The following is a 14188-nucleotide window of genomic DNA, read 5'->3' on the forward strand; positions in this document are numbered from 1 at the left end:
CCTGGATTAAGCCAGGATGATTCCCAATGGAGTATTCATTATATGGCATCACGACACGCTTATTCGCCCTAGCTATTCGACAGATGCTTTCAAGCCCTCTGGTTCTCTTTGCGACTTCTTCGCCTGATATGTCGTTCGAAGATTTATGCGCTCAGAACTTCAGCTATCTAACAAATCAAAAATATAGAAGTGTGATGACGCGACTCCCTGCGTCTCCGCCCTCCTGGGGTCTATGGAACGAGACAGTATGAAGATGCATGGTTTCATTTGTATCAATGTCAACTAATACCTGTGGAGAATGCAGCTTGGGATGTGACAACCCGAGACAGCAATTAAGCAGCAAACAGTGTAATGCAAGGCCATGCATGACCTGCAGGTTATTTGAGCATACCAGCCGCTTTTTGATCTTCCATTCCCCCGGATCGCAAAAGCAGACCACTGCACTTAGTAAAAGCCATCAAACTGCATTTTGCAGCAAACTGAAAAGAAAAAGATTCAGACTTCAAAATTGAAACTGGTCAATCTCCCCCAAGAGCCACGACTGTATTTCCAGTAGCGCTGCAATATCATTCATCGGCAAAGCCACCTTGGTCTTCTCATTATGCCACCCATGCGTGCGTTTAACCAGGCTCAAATCATGACCATGAGGCCGAGCAGAGTCAAAATCAACAATGACAGGGGCATCGCCTTGAAACATGATGTTACACGGGTTGATATCATTATGGACAATCCCCAACCCATGGAGATGCTTCAACCCCCGTGCAATTCCCTCCACCCAACGATCAACCTCGTCTCGGTCAGCCTCGCACCTCTCATACGCGAAGTCTATCTTGTTGCGTCTGGTAGGGTTCACTCTGGCCATAAGAGTTTCATCATACTTTGTAAAATAGATGCCTCTGATTGAGCCGTCGTTGACGACGGCGCAGCCATGGTATTGGGCGATATTCGGATGCGGATTTTTATTTAGAAGTTCGCAGGTCCTGACTTCTTCAATCCAGGTTTCTCTGATCAGGGCTGGGTACTGGGGACTGTAAGGTGAAAGGCTTGGCTTTTTCAGATACCAGGTCGAACAATCCAAGGGCCTTTCTGCCTTTGTGAATTTGTCCGAGAATTCCGGGAAAATGAGAGCACCTTGGATCTTGTTGGTACTGAACATGTCACCAAAATGGATCTCTTCTTTTGATGCATATCTCTTGCGTGAATACGCTCTGTAGATTGAGCCGGACATTTCATAGACTATGGTGGTTCTTTGGAATGCGAAGTCATCTTCAGGACCTCCAAAATCTTCGGAATATTCGAGAACGTACATTTCGCAGGGGGCGGCGTATCAAGCTAGAGGAAGAGGGAAAAAGCAAGTTCAGCTAAGACAAATCACCCGTAGGGGATGCAGAAGGCGAAAGAATCACAAGACAAAGCGGGTGCCCACCCAGTCACGATTAAAAGTATTTCCCGGGCTGTTTGCACTTCCTAGCCACTCAAGGCTTGTGTGAGGGAAACAGGGAGCGACATCCAAATTGGGAGTCCGCCTTCGTGGCCGAATATATCCCTTGACATAACTATACCCAAGTTTCCTTCTTCGCACATCCTAAATTACCCTCATATGTATCGGACGAAGAAAGCGAGAATGGATATCTTCCCTCCGCAACGCCATCAAACAGCAATGCGACAAAAGAGTGACCATTACGACCATCCCCACTTGTGTCACATCCATGAACCCACGCCCTGCCCAAGAGAAAACCATCACCTCGATCCAAATGATAACGACAGTGATACCATCAAACCTCAGCCATATCACCTCAATCATGTCTCCGCTACCATAGAGACGGTTCATTGTCATTTTTGTCCTCACTTTCAAGACCAGAAACCGAATCTCAAAATGTATGACTAGGATTGTACTTGGGTTGGATTTGTATCTACTAACTACTGAACGGACTGCAGGAACAATGTCGAGCCTAGCATTCGTGTCCAACATCATAAGATATGCTCTTGTATTCAACACAAAAGGCAACGCATTCAACATCAACCCCAAGCTCGATCTCCAGACTTGAATGGAAGCAAAGAACGCCACCACCACCATCGTTCTGATCATCACTATACCCAAAGAATCCACTCCAATGACCGAGAACATCAGCCACCGAAAGTCAAACACTTCCACTCAAAGAGCTCAAATGACCCGTTTGATCGTGTCCGCCATCATACTCCACCAGAAGCACTAGGTACCTATGCTCGTGCTACCGCGCGTAAGTCACACGAGGACGGGTGTGACAGCAACATGAAAGCTGTCAGATTCGAAGAGGATGACAAGAAGCCAGGATATGCCGAGGCGGGCAATTCCAATTGTCCAATACATCATGTTCCGCCCCCCGTGAAAGACTGGCATCATTCTCATCGCAATCGCAATCAACACCAGTCCCAATCTCGAGAATCGAGAACTTACAGGTGGGTTTGGGGCCCTCCGTTACCTGTGACGGCCCGCCACAGTGGGAATATTTATTACCCGGAGAACTATGGAGAATAATTATAGAAATATCCAATGCGTATTAGGAAAATAAGCATTTTCTACAAATTCGCTCGATCAGAAGGCCACAAATTTCCAGCTTTCGTTATCGTTGTATCCTATCTACTCTCATAAAGCTGGTATCCATAGCGAGATTGCAGCGAATATAAAACCATCCCAGGGGATACCTTCGCAGAATGCTAGGAATTGTCGACAGTAGTCTTGTTGGTCGAGACTTTGTGTGTGTTGTACCGACTGGCACAGGGTCCTTCCATCCCTTTGATTCAGGAAAGAAGAAATGAAAGGAAGGCAAAGTTGATAAAACGCTTTAAGTCCTCTCATCACATGGTCGCTTATCATTTTGCTCTGATGAATAATAAACGTTATTTAGCTAAGTCTCTACATGTAGTACGTGTTCTTCTTCTCGCCCCCAACAGACAATATATTTTCTGGCCTTCACCAGAACAGTCTTTGCGCAGGTATCATATCCTTAGATCCCAGTATATAGTTATGCTGGTATTTGGCAAGCTAGAATTCTAGAGTGTCTGAGTCTTTCTCAAGTAAACACAGTCAGTATAATCAGCTACAATTCGAGAATGAGTTAAGCTTTAAGCGTATTCCGACTATAGATTTGCATCTCGCTGCTCCAGAGCCAACTTCCAGTTCAAGTAAACCGCCCTGGCGAAAAAATCCCTTTCAAAAGCCGGCTAGCACGGGTGAAATGCCGAGTGATGGGTCAAGTCCCGAATCGACCATCTTCAGCGGTTTAGAGCCCCCAGTTTCCAATTTGGATGCCTTGAGTTCGATCCGGATGAACAAGGGATCTTCCGGGCTGCGATGGTGCGGCGTGATTTGCGACGGTGTGTCGAACCCATCCAGTACTGCACTCAAGACATGATTCAACGACAGCGCCAGGCCAAAAATTTGCGCGGTGGGCCTCTCGGTGGAGTCATGCAAGACTCCACCGAGAGGGCCATCAAATAATGTACACACGCAGTGGTAGTGGTACCAGAAGAACCAGGGACCTGCTGGCCGCTCTTCCCGCGCAGTGTAGCCACCAACGAAGAACGATTTGATTCTCTATCCCTAGAGAGAGGAAGGTAGCAATACTCCCCTTATCTCTCTCGGATATATAATCCTTGTAGAATATTTCCGATCCAAGTATAATGACATGATCAAAAGAAGGGTCGCCTAGAAGGCCTATTTACGCAATTCAAATACATATTTCAGGAGGTTCCGTTGGATTATTTGTACCTCTTTAGTATGACTTCGTCTCTTAGATACACCTTTTACTACCCTCCGTCCTCAAGAGTTAGGTCAACGGAAAGCCTACTAAAAGAATATATTGATAAGTGAAGGACGCCATTGTAAATGTTCTATTGTCTAGATTATTCTTAATTAGCTCTTAGGCATTTGGCTATGATCTTGTTTATCCTTTATCCTCCCTAAGGGCGTGATAGCCTTGCTGTCAAGCTTCATATGTAGTCTAGAGCTTGGTCTCTGAAAGTCTTCAATTTCAACTCTTCTATCGCACCATACAATTTGATATCTCCTAACAATTGCCTCGGTTGAAGAATTCAGATTTTACTAATTAAACACAATGCCACACATAATTTATCCTTTCAAAGATATTAAAATTTGGTTGCACGAGCCCAGAATAGCTGCATCTCCCCACTCCGAGCACCGGGAACAGGTGATAGTCGATCCGCCAGCACAAACTGGGACTCTCCACAGCCCGCCTGTTCAAAGAGCGAGAGTACCTGGCCCTGCGCAAAGCAGTCGTGGGAGATGATATGCGCTAGGGATGTTTCGGATTTATTGTGTCATTTACGTGGTGCATGATGGTGATGGTTTTGATTCTCTGAAACGGATGGAGTTGTCTGCACACTAGCTTGCTGTTCAGGTCTTGTCCGATAAATTAAGCGTTGCCCAGTCGATGCTTAGAAGGACACCACCGGGTGGCAGTCTCTTGGCAAGACCTTTAGTGGCCAACACAATATCATCGACATGGTGCAATACTATACATACAAATGGCTATCAAATCGAAACCATTTACTCTTGTTCTTTCAAAACATCCTAGTAGTGAGTAGTCTAGAGTCAGTCCACTAATATTTGATTGTGAATCTGCCGCCTGCCCGACAGGGAGGTAAAACAGTGGTGTTCATAATCCTTATAATTCTGAGATTTGAGTGGAGGAGTATAAACCTACGCTAGCGGGGCTTCTACTAGCGAGTTGATAATGCATTGAAAGGTACATCGTAGAATTAATGGGCGCTAACTTAACGGGCTATACGGGGCAACCGGGGCTGTGCAGGCGCTTATTTATCTATAGCGGACACTACCTAGGCAACTTGAACTTTGGGAACTTTTGAGATTGGAACACCACTACGGAGTACAATACCCCGCAACATAAATACCACGTAACAACCCTCTCCCACTCTCCCAAGTTTAAAGTGATTCTACACTCAATACTCGACTACTATTTCACCCTATCTACCTCTATTTTTTCATGTTACAAGATGAGTGATGCTAAGAGTCGCCCCGAGCGAGAGAATCACCCCGAACGCGAGGATCATCCCGCAAGTGACACCGAGGAGAATAAACCAATCAACTTTGAATGGACTCCTGAACTTGTGAAGATCGGAACATCCCGTGGCAAGATACATCCGTCACTTGGCCCTATCGAATTCCAGTGGGGCGCCTCCTGTTGCGAATACCGGCCCGGTATGATCCTACCAGACCCTGCCGATACGCAGGAGTGTCTGAAGTGGATTGGACTATCCGACAAAAAGGCCATTGAAATGGAACAGCAATTCAATGATCTGTATCCAGATGATCAAGCACCCAGTTGTGGATATGACGAGGAATTTCAGTCCCATACAACTCACTACAATGAGATTACGTTCCCCAAAATTAAAAAAATGTTGGATATGTTCATTGACGGTATGTATGATAATAAGGAGGAATTTGAATATACTCATAGTGAGTTTGTTTAGTCGATATGATAGGCGGTTCTCTGCTAATCAAACCACCACAGAGGGTTATATCGAACATGGTATCAAGCTAGGACTCCGGCCAGAATTCGCGATATTCTGTGGACTACATAAGGACGATCCCAGAGCTATTGAAAACCCCAAACTATTTCAAGATGAATGGTTTTGTTTAGGCCCAGCAGATATCATGAGCGATACCCTTATCCCATTCTGGATGAACCTCAGCGCCTTCATGAGGGGAAAATTGATATACGAGGGAAAAGCATGGGCAGGTGCTTACGGAATGTGGTTGGTCCATGAGGGGGAAACTATGGATCAAGCAAAAGCGAGAGTGGATGACCGAGAGATTGAGAGGCTTAAAGTGCAAGCCAGGAAAAAAAGTGAAGAAAACCGGGAACGTAGAAATCAAGAGAGAGAGAGAGAGTACGCGGAGGATAGGGCAAGATGGGCGGAAGAAGAAAGACTGGAGGCGGAGATGCTGAAGCAGCAAAGCATAGACAAACCTTCTCAGCAGAAGGAAGGGGATAGAAAGGAGTAAATTGATTTTGATTTTGAGACTGATTGAACTGAGATACAGAAATGCTATGAATGAAACTACCATCCCTACCGAATGTGGCGCTTCAATATTTTCCCCATCAATTTGAGTGGATCAGCATGAACCTATGGTGGCGAGGGTTCTATAAAGGTGTGGGGAGGTGCGTCGTAAATTAATAGGCGCTCATTTAAGAGGTAGATAAACAAATAACATCACACTACCTTGTCTCCCGGGGCTGTGCGGGCGCGTATTTATTTATAGTTGACGCCTGGGAACATCCAAAGGATGGAACGTTATCATAGCCCTGGAGTACCCTGCAACATACCACGCAATAATTCCAAGGTCTTCCCGAATCGTATTACCATTTTTATCAACATAGAAACCAAAATCAGGTTACGTTTGGAGCGTGCTCCGCTAGCTGAGAGTTAAATTGCCATCGCTGAAATTGGAGTTGATCCTGATTCAATGTTGATCTGGCTGAACATTGACCAAAGTCAAATATTTGTATCTGCGGGCTTGAATAATCGAAGAAAATCACGAGCAGTGCTTACTACCTACCAGAGCGGATTGTCTAAGATTAGTTCATCCCTTAATTGGAGAAGAATGGCAACAGCAATAGGGAAGTATCGCCCTGGAGGTGGATTGGTCCACGTAGCTGACTCGGTTTTTGACTATAGTTCTCTTCAAAAAAAAGAAAGTCTGGATGGCTGGTGCCTACTCACCTTATGCTGTTCGCTGTCGGAGATGAAATCCAGATCTCGTATGTTTAAATCAATCCTAGCGTAGAAGAACTGAACTTGTAGAGCTATTCAAGTGGCGAAATCTTGAGGCAGGGTCCAGAACTTGCTGCAGAGATCAGGCAAACCAAGTGCGATTAATTAGAACAGGAACCTTCCGTCGTTTGTAACCTCGACCAGAGATTCCTTGGCTTCAATCCACAAATCCAGCATTTGACGGGAAATTATCTGTTTATGTGCCAAGAAATATTTCGTTTCTATAAAAGAAAAAACAAGAGCAACTCGAATCTTCATTTAGAGCCATACTTAAAACTCTACGATCTGAGTTATATTTATTGGCGAAGAGACTTTCGCCGCAGATATCGTCTTTCCTTCCACGGTGAGTGAGGAATACATCCATTTCACCAAGGCTATCCTAATTTCTAAGCCATTGGCAAGCCGATATTTTGTTGAGGCTGGTACGACTGGAGTAAATCTTATGGACGTCCATGAGAAGAGCATAAAGCTTCACTAATAGAGAAATTTTCGGCTTTTTCTTGTTAAACCGTGGCCTAGTGCAAAGCTCGCTATATTATATATGCATAGGAAGTTAATATAATGTACATTGAATTTAGAATACTTTATGCCTCGTGGGGCCACAAAAAGTAAGTGTGGGGGTACATGTTGGATGCTACACCCGTGATCTACCCATTGGTTGTGCCCAGCGGCTCTAAGGGCTCTCCCGAGCCCCGGTGGCCTGTGGGGTCCACGGGTGCGGCTGATTAGTGGTTGTATTGTATATATCACAGACCCAAAGGAACATGAAGACAACCAGAAGTGATAAAGTACAAGACATCTGATATTGAAACTGTGGAATTGGAGGGAAATATGTTAGAAGTCATACCCGCCATATTGTAATTCAAGGAGATTCTAGATCATGGCATTCAAACGAGTTTCCTGCTGTCATTTTATGGTAGCCTACATGGTCAGCGCTAAATTGATGTTGGGCCGTTTGAACGGTCCAATAGAGTACTCAATTATTTGATCTGGATTGTGTCAATCTTAGTCTGACATGTGGTATCTATACATAGACATCATGAGCAGCAACACGGTCCAATAATGTCCACGGGTTATCCCTTAATTAAATACACACACACGAATAATACGCATACAATCTAACATTAAAATAACCGCTAGAACGCGCTCGGACGACCGCCCATATCGGTATGTTTCAACTTTTTAACTCGACCAGTTCGGTCGCGTGTAATTTTTAATCTTAAGAAGCATAGATCTTCCGCTGATCACACTTTGTGCATGCTAGTAGGCTCGGCGCTCCTTCCTAATCCGATTCTTAAAAAAATTGTGTACAAATCACTACAAGCGTTGATTTGGGGAGAATTAGGCGCTTAGCTCAAAGTCTACATGCACTATTCTGGCCACACGCAGAATAATAGGTGAATTATTGATGTATCAGTACTTTTTCTTGATTCTTACCGTCTACGCTAGTAGGCTTATTGGTTTGCCTGTTTGTCTTGTACGGATTTGGCTCCCACCCAGGGCGGGTCTCGCCCTGGGTCTCTTGCTGAATCCCTGTCGCGTGGCGGGCCTCTCATTGCACTAATCCCTACACCAAGGCGGCCCCAATTTTCGATCCCAAAATACATGACCAGCATGAGTCTAGTACGGGGTAATAACAACACCCTGGAGTTAAATAACTGTATCACGTGTCTCATTGCCCTCCTTGTGAGCGCTAATAATCTCCATAGATGAGTTGATCACAACCTGAGCATTCCTAACTTTTCTCGAATTCGAAAAGCTAAAGTTGTGTGAGGCTTTCTAGCCTATCAACCATTCGGAGCCATATCACGTAGGTCCTTTGTTTGCTCCCTGATCTCACTATTCTATCTTCTCATCCTTATGATTCATTTATCCAGAGACCGACTGTTTTCCCCAATCTGCTTTCTTGTAGATCATCTTATCAACAATGGTTTTGGCGCATAGAAAATCGACATTTACTCCTTATTTACGCAAAGCGATCGCAACTGTCACTTGTCTAGCCCTCTTCTTTTGGGTTGCTACTACATTCAGCTTTTACGGATCAAAAGACGACACCAAACCACCCCGCTATGCCTTTGCGACCCTTTTAATGTCGGGAAATGACTCGGAGTATCCCCATATAGAAGAGCCATACCTTCAGGCAGCACGGCTACTCAGCTTCCAACTACTCCGCAACCCACGCACGCGAAATAGGATCGATAACGTGCCATTTCTCATCCTGGTCACACCCGATATACCTCAAAGACACCGCGATATTCTGAGCAGAGAGGGAGCTACTGTGGTGCCAGTGGACAATGTTGAAGCCGGCAGTTTTGACAACAACTGGGATTCCTCTCAACACCCAAATGCTGTTCTCGCCAAATTGAATCTATGGACACTTGAAGAATACGACAAAATCTTGTTTCTGGATGTCGACTCGGTCATATTCCGTCCTATCTATCACATTTTTGAAGATCCTACGACAGTGATGCGTGCCACCATCAACCCTACCGCCAAAATGCCAAAGAACTATATGATCGCCGCGCCGCATGACTCGCGTACAAATTTGAATATGCAAATCGTGTCCGGTCAGGAGATTCACCAAAACACCCACATCGATAATGAGTTCTTTATTCTACATCCATCCAGAGATCTCTATAATTATTACGTCGGTCTGCACTATGATCATCCCGAACAAAATCTTCTCAACTACGCCCATCGAGCAGACGGCCCCATGCCTTGGCAAAACCTCGAGTCTGGATGGAACATGAAAGATGCAAGCCGGTCTGATTATGAGAAAGGATTGAAATCAATCAAACATAAGTGGTGGCGCCCTATTGCAGATGATTTTATTGGGGATCATATCGCGATATCGATGGATGAGATGACTGCATACTTGAACCATTGAGCACCACTTCGCGATGCGTATACAATTGTATATATTACTGTAAATTAATTTGGTCATGAATCTAAAGCCTACACGCACCATATTGCCCGTTTTGAATAGCAAAAGAGTTGAAACAAGCCAATGTCTCATGGGCATGTTATTTTCAAGATGGCTTCACTGGTCAACGAGAAATGGCTGATTCCACTGGTCAGTACGTAGTGCTTTGTACAGAGTTTCATGTCCTTCGTCCAGGTATCTTCCCTCATATGTATTCAAAGCAAAATATATCTTTACATACTCTGTATTTGGCTAGTAAATTGACTATTACTCCGTGCGCATTGGACCCACTGTGATAGCCAACATCATTGGAACGGGGCCGGCAGCAACATATCTTCACTTATACTATGGAGTACTTAGTATTCCGTCCCGCATGGTGACCCATGCTAATTATCCGTATTTGTCTATACCAAGGGCGATCCACACAAACAAAATTACTACATTTGGGGCCAAAATACGGAGTGGCTTGGGGCTGTATCTTTACTACGGAGTAATAATTCTTGGCAGTCATTTATGTGCAAATAAAGGTATGAGGCTGAATATCCTTGGAGTTCAGTCACACAAACACCTTATTCTAGTTTAGGGTATGCAACATCCGGAATTTTCAGTTCATTCTGGGTGATTGGTGACTCGGAAGGGCACTACGGAGTACTCCGTACAGTACATATTGAATGCATGAATACGTGGTCCGAGTGACAAATGGACTTGCAAAATACTCGTAGGATTCGCTGGATAGTAATACCATAACGGGGGCCACGGGTTGATTAAGGTATCATACCCCTGTTGATCAGATTTCTGAGACAGGTACTTCGTACAATTAAGAGAAATACTCACGTTCCCCCTTTGCCTGAACATTTCACCCTGTTCGTTATTCATTACGTTCTGGTGGAAGCCCAATTCACCTCCTAACGCCCTTGAACACCCACCGAGTTTCGCCCCAAGATTTTATTCTTGGCCAGGAGATTCACACACATATTTCTCTCTTTTTTCTCCACAGTCTTTTCTCTCCACAGTGACGCCTTTTGTTTGTCTATCTTCAGAGTCACTGCGATGTCTGACATTGCCGGCTTTGCTCTGCGCAGGAATGGCTCTTGTCTGACCACTGAAACGGATTGCGGTGGAACAACCTTACCATTTCATGCTTGCTGTCCTGGGAACACCTTTTGCCCAGGGCCTCAGTACAACGTGATCTGCTGCCCATCTAATGCCGACTGCAGTGATCTACTTCATGGAAGCTGCGCCGATAGCACGGCTGATTTTTACTCGACTAATGTCACTAATCCGAAGGATGATGGCTTTTGCTGTAGTCAAGGCAAATATGCCTTCACAGTGAAGACGACGAGGGGGGGTCGGATGTGCAAACGATCTGTCTGATCTACAAGTCAACATGCGCCAGCTGACGATTGTTTCTTCGGGTACATACTATCCAATTATCCTTGTTCAGTGAATCATTTGCTGACAATATGATTGATGAAACACAGCAACGCCCACTCCTAGTTCAACATCATCTACATTTTTTACAACAGAATCTACAACACCCACAAGCACTACCGCTTCTTCGACACCTACAAGTACTGCCGCATCTCCAAGTCCGGTAAGCGGTGGTGAAACGAAGCAAACCAATACCGGGGCTATTGCCGGCGGCGTAGTCGGTGGTGTGGCTGGTGTAGCGATCTTGATTGCGCTGGTGTGGTTCTTTTTGCGGCGCCGAAACAAAAACCGCCAAGGAAACGAGTTGCAGTCCATGCCTCCCCACCCTCAGACCCAAGAATACTTTGCGCAAAATAGTGAGCGCCAAGTAGCTCCTTCGGAGCTCGACGCCCGGAAGCAACAACAGGTCGCCGAATTATATGGTGGAAACGTTACCCACCGGTGATACAGCCTGTGGAGAGTATATATATACGATTCGAGGAGATTGAAGCTGCGAGGATAGTGGCCAAAAACCGGCCTTACAGACGTTGTTATTTTCCTAATATGTTTGGGCCGGTGTGAATATACACGAATGATCTCCATGATGATAATATTCTTTTCTGCTTTTTGGGTATTAAATTTGATGTACTATTTTTTCGGGTCGATACTGTTCATTTCGTTCGAAGTCATTGTTAATCACCAACTACATATACCCACTGTTTTGAAATAGGGACTTTCATGGCAGTACTCGGTACTCAATTACAACTTAAAGCAAACCTGCCCTATTCGCTCCGAAGGCCCTTTCTTGTACTATAGGCCTTACACAGTCCTCGATTTGTATTGATCAATTTTACTTAGCGGCAACTTGAGCCCCGCCAACCACCCTTGGAGTTCTACAACTGCATTACCCTGTTAGTAATGCTTAATCCCAACTTGCTCTTCTTGAAGATTCATATGAAGGTTCGTGTGCTGTTGATGTCGCGCATATAGGACCCGTAGAATATATATATTCCCGGTCCTCTCTACGTCAAACTAGATCGCCTCCTCACTAACACCTGAAACGTACTACTGAAGGGCCTGGCGCGCATGAGACCGAAAGCGCGAGAATCAAACCCTAAATACGATCTCCCCTATGACAATCTATTTCAAAATCATTGGATTATGTAGCCAATAATATAATAATATATACCCAGGCAGTTCCCTCCGCATTCTGATCGTCCGCTTTCACGATGTCAATCGTAGCCCCCACACAATAACAAACTCTCATAGGGTGACAATGTTTCGGTTTACTGTCGTATTTCTAAAATAGCTCAACATGTCTTTATGGACCCTTTCCCACGGCCCATGTGGACTGTGGATCCAAATTCGGCCCCAGGAGCCGAGACCATGACGGTTCCCACTAGACCTCCGCAAAGCCCATAAATGGGCCCGGACCTCGGGCCCAAGGCTCAACCAGCAGTGGACTATGGGCTTGACCTTCGAAGCCCAACCCAACCCACAGCCCATTCGTGGAGGCCTATAAGGCCCCCATTATAGCCCATTAAGGGGGTTCAACTAGGATCTTGTAATCGCTGTATTCTGACCCTTCTACTAATTGTATAGACTTTAAATTTGGAATATATAATTGCAATTACTATATAAGTGTATACTCTAGTTTTAAATAGAATCTAACCAGCGGAGATCCAAAAAAGGTCAATGTATGCTTTGATATCAGATATATATTTTAGATCTGTGTGGAAGCACTACCACTTTCTTAGTGAAACTCCATGATTTATAAAATTTCTAAACCACGCGTTTTCTCGCGTTTTTAAAAGTGATTAATGTATTTCACTATTTATTTACTATATATCAATTATAATAATAAAATATTACCCCTAGAGAAAGGCGAGAAACGGGGTTTATGTATATAGTACTAATTAAAAACGTCACGTTTTTCGGAATATTTGTATTGTTTGGTGCTTTTTGAGCCCTAATGGGCCCCATTCAAAGCCCAGTGGGCTTTCACCCCGGGCCCAAACTCAGCCCATTAGTGAGCTAGGGCGAGTTGGGCTTTGGGCTTTGTGGGCTTTGCGGAGGTCTAGTTCCCACGCTGTCCGGTATCGCCTATCAGGCGCATCCTTATAATGCAAATTTCATTAAAGGATTATACATCCAATGTCGATGAGACCTTTCACTCTCAGGCGTTCACTTGCTCATCTACTTCCCGGTCGCCTTCCCAGTCCACTAGCTGCTTCGTTCCAAAGCAGACCAAGACTTCCCAAATTTCCTCTTCCTTCAACACCACGACGAAACTTTCAGTCATCCCCTACTCCAAGAGAAGAGTGAATTTTGTCAGAGATCACACTTCAAAAGTTCAAAGCTCGAAAGATAGAAGAATGGGGTTGGGTTTTATATCGGACAACATACGAAGACGATGAAGCATTGGATATCTTTAAACAAAATGTCAACCGTTCAGTGCGCCAAATCATCAGCGGTGACACCAGATCAGAACTCAATGAAGGCATGTTTAACAAGCTCGAATTTATCTTGAACGACGACAAGGCCAGGTTCGATCGAGCATCTAAGTAGAAGTTACACGCCCACTTCCAAGAATGGGTAGCTAATACCTTCTCGGCTGAGAATCCACGCGTTGATCAGAAGCTCATATATGACGAAAATGAGCCTGTTCCAAGGTGTCGATTCTTTTTTGAAATTGATGAGGATGCGTTGCGCAGCCGTGGCTTTGAAGGTTCAGACCGCCATGCCAACCAACCTCGTCGATGGCTTGTGGTCGTCAGGTGAACACTGTTCCGGACATCTCAGCCCTGCCGCACAAAATCATCCTGAGCAGCCGCAAGACTGCTCGGATTTTGACTGGATGAGAATGGACCCTCATTTGTACGCAGGCTTGAGCGGATCGAAGGACATATGGCGTTTCTTTTACGAGTGCCCTCCTATTATTGTACCGAATGTACCGAACAGCAAGCGTATTCTTTTTATGCAATTTCGGAATATGGCTCGTAGGAGGGAGTATGTTTAGTAATGAATATGCGCTGAACTGTTTACAGTGGGGCCAAA

The 14188-nt window shown here is 44.9% G+C and overlaps 5 protein-coding genes across 5 annotated transcripts; 3 read left to right on the top strand and 2 right to left on the bottom strand.

Moving 5' to 3' along the window:
• Positions 1 to 502: 502 nt before the first annotated feature.
• N7479_000712 (uncharacterized protein) lies at positions 503 to 1309 on the bottom strand (the record flags this gene model as incomplete). The annotated part of the gene is made up of 1 exon (XM_057248410.1): positions 503 to 1309. The coding sequence occupies one exon, from the start codon at positions 1307 to 1309 to the stop codon at positions 503 to 505; it is 807 nt and encodes a 268-aa protein (XP_057112842.1).
• A 1884-nt stretch (positions 1310 to 3193) lies between these two features.
• Positions 3194 to 4337, bottom strand: N7479_000713 (uncharacterized protein; the record flags this gene model as incomplete). Its single annotated transcript, XM_057248411.1, has 2 exons — positions 3194 to 3577; positions 4329 to 4337. The coding sequence occupies 2 exons, from the start codon at positions 4335 to 4337 to the stop codon at positions 3194 to 3196; spliced, it is 393 nt and encodes a 130-aa protein (XP_057112843.1).
• A 679-nt stretch (positions 4338 to 5016) lies between these two features.
• N7479_000714 (uncharacterized protein) lies at positions 5017 to 6028 on the top strand (the record flags this gene model as incomplete). The annotated part of the gene is made up of 2 exons (XM_057248412.1): positions 5017 to 5479; positions 5535 to 6028. 2 exons carry the CDS (start codon positions 5017 to 5019, stop codon positions 6026 to 6028), a joined length of 957 nt encoding a protein of 318 aa, XP_057112844.1.
• Positions 6029 to 8725: 2697 nt separating this feature from the next.
• On the top strand, positions 8726 to 9685 carry N7479_000715 (putative glycosyl transferase family 8 family; the record flags this gene model as incomplete). Its single annotated transcript, XM_057248413.1, has 1 exon — positions 8726 to 9685. The coding sequence occupies one exon, from the start codon at positions 8726 to 8728 to the stop codon at positions 9683 to 9685; it is 960 nt and encodes a 319-aa protein (XP_057112845.1).
• Positions 9686 to 11108: 1423 nt separating this feature from the next.
• Positions 11109 to 11597, top strand: N7479_000716 (uncharacterized protein; the record flags this gene model as incomplete). The annotated part of the gene is made up of 2 exons (XM_057248414.1): positions 11109 to 11136; positions 11203 to 11597. The coding sequence occupies 2 exons, from the start codon at positions 11109 to 11111 to the stop codon at positions 11595 to 11597; spliced, it is 423 nt and encodes a 140-aa protein (XP_057112846.1).
• Between the last annotated feature and the right edge of the window lie 2591 nt (positions 11598 to 14188).

This window comes from Penicillium vulpinum, assembly GCF_028829585.1.
Source record: "Penicillium vulpinum strain IBT 29486 chromosome Unknown utg000001l_segment0_segment0, whole genome shotgun sequence".
Lineage (NCBI taxonomy): Eukaryota > Fungi > Ascomycota > Eurotiomycetes > Eurotiales > Aspergillaceae > Penicillium > Penicillium vulpinum.